Source organism: Bidens hawaiensis, unplaced genomic scaffold (assembly GCF_021521415.1).
Source record: "Bidens hawaiensis isolate Kalapana, Puna unplaced genomic scaffold, B.hawaiensis_p1.1 tig00007248_1, whole genome shotgun sequence".
NCBI lineage: Eukaryota > Viridiplantae > Streptophyta > Magnoliopsida > Asterales > Asteraceae > Bidens > Bidens hawaiensis.
Window position 1 is genome coordinate 74,325 of NW_027491500.1, and position 6,138 is coordinate 80,462.

General features: G+C 35.8%; 1 protein-coding gene across 1 annotated transcript; it reads right to left on the reverse strand.

Moving 5' to 3' along the window:
* Positions 1-2,322: 2,322 nt before the first annotated feature.
* LOC143634802 (RGG repeats nuclear RNA binding protein A-like) lies at positions 2,323-5,493 on the reverse strand. Its single transcript, XM_077102792.1, has 7 exons — positions 5,315-5,493; positions 3,682-3,988; positions 3,472-3,537; positions 3,080-3,212; positions 2,798-2,956; positions 2,639-2,695; positions 2,323-2,518 (listed from the first exon to the last, which is right to left on the reverse strand). The coding sequence occupies exons 1-7, from the start codon at positions 5,490-5,492 to the stop codon at positions 2,327-2,329; spliced, it is 1,092 nt and encodes a 363-aa protein (XP_076958907.1). The 5' UTR covers position 5,493; the 3' UTR covers positions 2,323-2,326.
* Between the last annotated feature and the right edge of the window lie 645 nt (positions 5,494-6,138).

Below are 6,138 nucleotides of genomic sequence, written 5' to 3' on the forward strand. Positions count from 1 at the left end.
AGTGGCGGAAGGTTAATCAGGCATCATGTGGTGGCAGTGATAGCCGAAAGACAAGGGTACACGCACCAATCGGCCAGTGTCCCGGTGGTTGAGTGTTATGCGCCTTATGTTCAAACCTTGATACAAAATTACTATCAAGCCGGGGGTCTCACCGTAAGCAGCCTCTCTATTCATAAGGGGTAGAGGTAAGGCTGTCTACATCTTACCCTTTTCAGACCCTACCATAACTTTGCTATTTGTGGGATTTACTGAGTACTGATGACGATGACGACGATAAAAGCCTGGCTAAAAGCCTAAGGCTATTATTTTAATTAAATACTTTTTTAATTATTTCGAAGTTATTTGTCTTATACGGTTAGTTCACACGGGTAAAATTAAAATAAAATGAGATGTGTGAGAAAGATTTACGACCACACAAAAAATATTTTAAAATAAATTTGAAAAAAATAATAACTCAAAATATAAATAAAAATGAAAAAAATTAAAGATCTAAAATATTTCCCCCATCATTCCCGTTAAAAAAATGACGAAAAGACACAATGACGAAAATAAACAAAAGACACAATTATAACTAAAAAAAGACACAATAGATCGCAAAATATAACACAATTCGAAACAAAATATAACACAATGTTGAGTAATATAACACAATATCAATAAAAAAAGACACAATATCAAAGAAAAAAGACACAATCAATTACGAAAATAAACACACTGATAAACAAAAATACACAATGATGTTTTTCACTCAATATTGTGTTTTTTTTTAAGAACAAATTTTTGTGTTTTTATTTTTTTGTTTTTTATTAAATTTTTTGAGTTATGGTTTTTTTTATTTATTTTTTGAAGGGGTTTTTTTTATGTGACTATAAATCCATCTCATTCTTCTCATTTTTGCCCCCTTTTATAGAATAATTTGACCTGATATAAGAGCCCATAAAAGCCTAAAACCTATTATTTTAATTAAATGCTTTTTTTTAATTTCCAAAGTTTTTTGTCTTATGTGGATTCCAATGTGATGGAGTGGTAGAAAACATGGGTTTCTTAATCGAGACTCGAGTTCAATTCCCACTTACAACACTTTAGGGGGTCATGGGATGCTTAATGAATGAAGACTGGGATCTTTGTGATCTCTAGTTCGATCCTGAGGGCGTTCGGGTTTTACAACCAGTGGGCATTCGGGCAGGTGGGTTTCCCCATAACTGGAGATAACTTGAAGGCGCTTAAGGGTTTCGTTCGGTTAGGTTGCGCTAGCTGGCGTGGCCTTTGTCATTGGGTCACCCTTTACGGAGTACCTAACCATTCTATGTTAGTTGGTCGTTAAAGAAAAAAATTGTCTTATACGTTAGTTCACATGTAGCAAAACTTACAAATTTTATTTCTGGAGTGAATTATATTCTGATCAAACTTTTTCTTTTTATTAAACTAGTAGTTTCATGTATTTTTTTATATTATGTAATTAAGGTAGTGGTAACTTTTATATAAAGGGTTATGCTACGTTGATTGGTTAATAAAGATAACTATAAAATTAGGGAAAATAATTTTGAATCTTTTGACCCTCCAATCAAAAGTTCTAGTTTCACCTCTGAAACACACATGTATTTATAAATGTGTATACCCTAGAGAAAATATGTAAAACAGATGTGGTTGCTTCACCTCTGATGTGTTTTAGTTCTACAATGTCTAACCATAACTCGATTTATATAAATAAATTAGTTTACTAGTCAAGACATAATCAATTTTAACTATAGTGTAATTAAGGGCATAACCGACCTGTTAATATTGGCTGGCTCTCAAGTTCACCGACTTGTAACTTGTATTCCAAAATTTACAACAAAAAATAATAATGTTGGATAAACAAAACATGCCGTTACACACGGGTTCCGGCCTGTTTCTGTTACGTTGTTATACCGTATGTGGTGTATTTGAGAGGCATATCCGTATATATGTATGTATAAAGAAGAGGGAAACATTAATGTTGGGGATCAATTAAATGATCGTTGTTGGTTGTGAATTAAATGAATTTGAAGTCACATGGTTTTATTTGCTAGGTTTTGGTTGGTAGGTGAATTTACGGATTGCAAACTGGCAAAATCAGCCTCTGTATGTCCTAAAAAACCTAAATTGTTGTATAAAAAATAAAGAAAAATTCAACACACCTCTAATATAAAGACCATAACAATCACAGTGAGCAGCACATAAAAAAACAGATAAAATTTACACTTTTGAGATGTTTTCAAATACATGGAACTCTGTTATTGTAACATGTTTGCTTATGCCATTCCTACAAGTGTCGATGAATACAGGTCAAAATGGCAAGAGTGGCTCACCTGCCACCTAACGTAGGAAAGTGACTCGGGTCTTCAATTTTTGGGGCTTCAGGAGCATAGCTTGATGAACCATGATTGTAACGTCCACCACCACCTCCGCCTCTATTGCCGCCACGACCACGACCGACAGAAGTGTAGTTCCTTTCACCAGCAGCAGGTTTCAAGAAGTCGTTGATGCTGAGTGACGACTACAAGCACCAAAATAAATAATTCAAAAAATTATGCCAAAAAGATTATGTCTTGTTGCGGCTTTTATATGTACAAGTAACATGAATGCATGATAGCATACACTATGTAACACGTATTACCTTCTTAGCTTTTTCTTCTTTCTCGGCAATCTCTTTACGCTTATCCTTGTCAGTCCCCTATTAAAATGAATTCATACATACCGGTTAATAGAAAATTAAAATGATGATGGAGTGTAGCTTTATTAAATTCAAGAATTAACTTATATAAATATAGCTCACCAATTTAACAAAAATTTCATCGTTATTCTTCTTGTTGGAGAGCGGTTGCAAGGATGCAAGCTCTTTGTCAACTTCCACCTTCCTTTCTTCAGTCTTAAGTGCCTCTAAAGCTTTCCTCTTTTCCTCAAAAACCTTTTGATATTCTTCAAGAGTCATCTCCTGTATTAAAAATTTACGATCATAGACTTATAAAAACATTAAAGTCAACAGCAGGTCAAAAGCCCAAAAGGTACCCCGTGCTCCTAATAAAAGGGGATTTCCATATTTTAGATTTGTGTTTACCTTATCCTCAGGCTCCTTCTCCTCAGATTCATTCACAGCGTTCTCCTTTTTCTCCTCCTTTGGCTCATCCTCGGTCAACGGATTATCAGAAACAACGGTTTTCTCCCCTTCATTCACAACTTCCTCAGTCTCCCTGTAAAAAAACATTGTAAATATTGCAAACTTACAGAAAATAATAGAATACGTATCAGTGAAACTTTCAAAACAATTACCTAAGAGTGGCTCAATTTGGTTCATTTTTCTCTCAATGGATCAAATGAAATAAAATTTATCAAACATTATATAAATTAGGCAAAAATGCTTTGATCCAACCCGTTTTAACCTATTGCCCAAGCACCCCTTTTTCCCACATCTAACTCTGATATTAATATGGAAGTACAAGAGAAAGATACCGAGTAATTTCATCAGCCTGACTTCCCCAGTTCCCGTGACCTGCTCCCTCGCGTTTATGTTCATTCCTATACATAACAAATTAACAAGTAATTCATATAACTTAGAAAAGAAGGAATGAGCGATATTTCCAAGCCAGTGATCAAAATAATGAAACTAAAGAAGAGCAACTGAATCAAACAAATCAAAAACAAAAAAGAAAAAAAAATTACCCGTAGCCTGTTCCGCTGCGGCGTTCATACGGACGGCGAGGGCGACCTCCATCCTCCACATCTCCGTTAGCAAATCCACCACGACGACCTCCACGAGGACCACCATAACCTCCACCACCGCGTCTCTCGTAACCTTTCCCGCCATTAGACTCTTCAATGATGCCTTGATCACCAGATAACCCTCGATTACCAAATGAGTGATCATTGCTGCCTGAGTCTCTATTAAACCCACCACCACCACGACCCCGCCCAAAACCACGGCCACCACCACGACCTCCACGCACACCTTCATTTCTAGCCTCCTTCACTGCTCAAAAGTAATCCTTTTATATTAAAATACAGAAAAACAAACGAAGCAAAATCAAATGCCAGTCAAGCTATAATATAAAATTAAAAGCACAGTGTGCTGCACATCGCTATAGAAGATCAGATATCTTTTATGCCCTAAAAATATATTGTTTTTTTTATTCATAAACATAGAAGACTTATACGTTAGTTATAATGAAAATATAAAGCCTTAGATCAAAGAGGATTCCATTTCTCAAAGTCTCTTAATCCAATTAGTGAAAACTTTACTACTGGCTACTGCTATGTCTTTCAACTTCACTTTGTTCTTCACACATTGAATAGATGGCAATACTTTAAACACAATATGAGTTACTCAGTCAAAAAGCAGCTTTAACTAGCAGTTGCATGAAATCGAAAAAACCAAACCGAAGAAATAAAAGACCCAACAATTTGTTTCTTTTTTCCCATAAAACCGAGATCGGTTTCTGTTTTGCGTGTAACTACCATCAAACCGGTCGGAACTTATATGTTTCTATTTTAATGTTTAAGAAATTAATAATAGTTTAATGTATAGCTTAACCAAAATATTTTAGCCCAAGCGTATAATAATCAATTAAATATTAAATAACAAAAAAAAAGTCAGACCCAAATTCAATAATCTAGGCCAACATTTTTTTTTTTTGGCTAAAAAATTTCAAGCCTAAATGGCAAAAGTGCAAAATCAAACCCAAACCACAAGCCGAAACTCAAAAACCGAAAATTTGGTTTCTGGTTCGGTTTTAGCCCAAAACCGAACCGACCCATGCACACCCTTATCTTTAACATAAGTTAAAACCTGGACCGTATAAACCTAAATTTTACTAGCCCAGTATAAAGCAACCAATTACACAAAACAGAACCTCAATACTTGCATAAACTATCAGTTCCATCATCTATAATCCAGCACTAAACCTATGTAGTCAATATCACCGAAATGCGGTGATATATCGGTTATCGGTCCCTTGGTACAATATCAGTCAAAATATCAGTACCAATATTAAGTCTTAACTATCGATTTTTAATGTTCAATGTCAGTATTAAGTCTTAATCAATTCCTACATGCTACAATTGTTAGTGTTTTGTAAGTTGCAAATGGTTAATTTGTTAACGGTAGGAGAGTATGCTGAATTGTTAGTGTTAAATTGCTATATATATAAATTCTGCATAATACTAAAATTACCGATATCCCACCGATATCTCAAATACCGGTCAACCGACATTTTTCTGCACTAATTGCTTACTAGATCACAAAGCAGCTTCAACATAACTTAATATAGTAAACTACACACCAAACCATAACACTTACCGGCTTGAGCCGGAGGAAGCGACTTGGAAGGCAGCTTAGCCGGCTGAGCCGCCGTCTTACCGGCAGCTGGAGCCGTTTGAGCTTTCTTCACCGGTGCAGAAACAATCTTCTGCACAAGCAGTGATGGATCATCGGTATCGTCATCTCCAAGCAAATCGAATGGATTTGTATTCGCCATATCTGATTCAAGTTAGGGTTTTGCAAGAGTTTAAATAACTTAATTGAAGTTTAGATTCGCCATACGTAATCAATTTGAGAGGTAATTGAAATTTGATTGAAACCCTAGCCGCCGCAATTGATAATAAAAACCCCAATTTATTTCTAGTGAATGAATGATTATTGATATTTTTGGGTTTATGTTACAGTTTGAGTCCTGTTGGTTTTAGATATTCTATGTTAGCCCCTTGTTCTAAATTAACTTTCAAACCCTAAACCGGCTCGTTTTGGTCAACAAAAGTCAAAACCAGTTTGGGTTAAAACCAGGTTACGATCGGTTTTTTGTTGGTTTCGGTTTGGTTATCTGGTTTCAGTAGTGAAAAGTACAGACCGGTTTCAAACCTATGGTTTCAATCAGTTCCTAACCAGTTTTACATACTCGGTTTCAACCCGGTTCGATTTTCGGGTCGGCTAACAAGTTTGTTTGTCCACCTCTAGTCCCCGCCATTCACAATGGTATTTCGCGCGCCTCTGCCTGTAAAATTGTTGCTGAATTGGCGATGAATTAAAACCACTGGTCTTATGGGTTACATGTTGTTTGCAAAAGGTGTATGAGAATGGATTGATAAAAGCCGCAGGCACTCGGTCGGTTCAAGTAACTTAGTTAC

Coding starts and splice junctions, on each gene's coding strand:
- LOC143634802 (XM_077102792.1), bottom strand. CDS start 5,492: ATGGCGAATACAAATCCATTCGATTTGCTTGGAGATGACGATACCGAT. Junction 2,957..3,079: donor AGAAGGAGCCTGAGGATAAG/GTAAACACAAAT, acceptor TTTTTAATACAG/GAGATGACTCTTGAAGAATA. Junction 2,519..2,638: donor AAGAAGAAAAAGCTAAGAAG/GTAATACGTGTT, acceptor TGGTGCTTGTAG/TCGTCACTCAGCATCAACGA.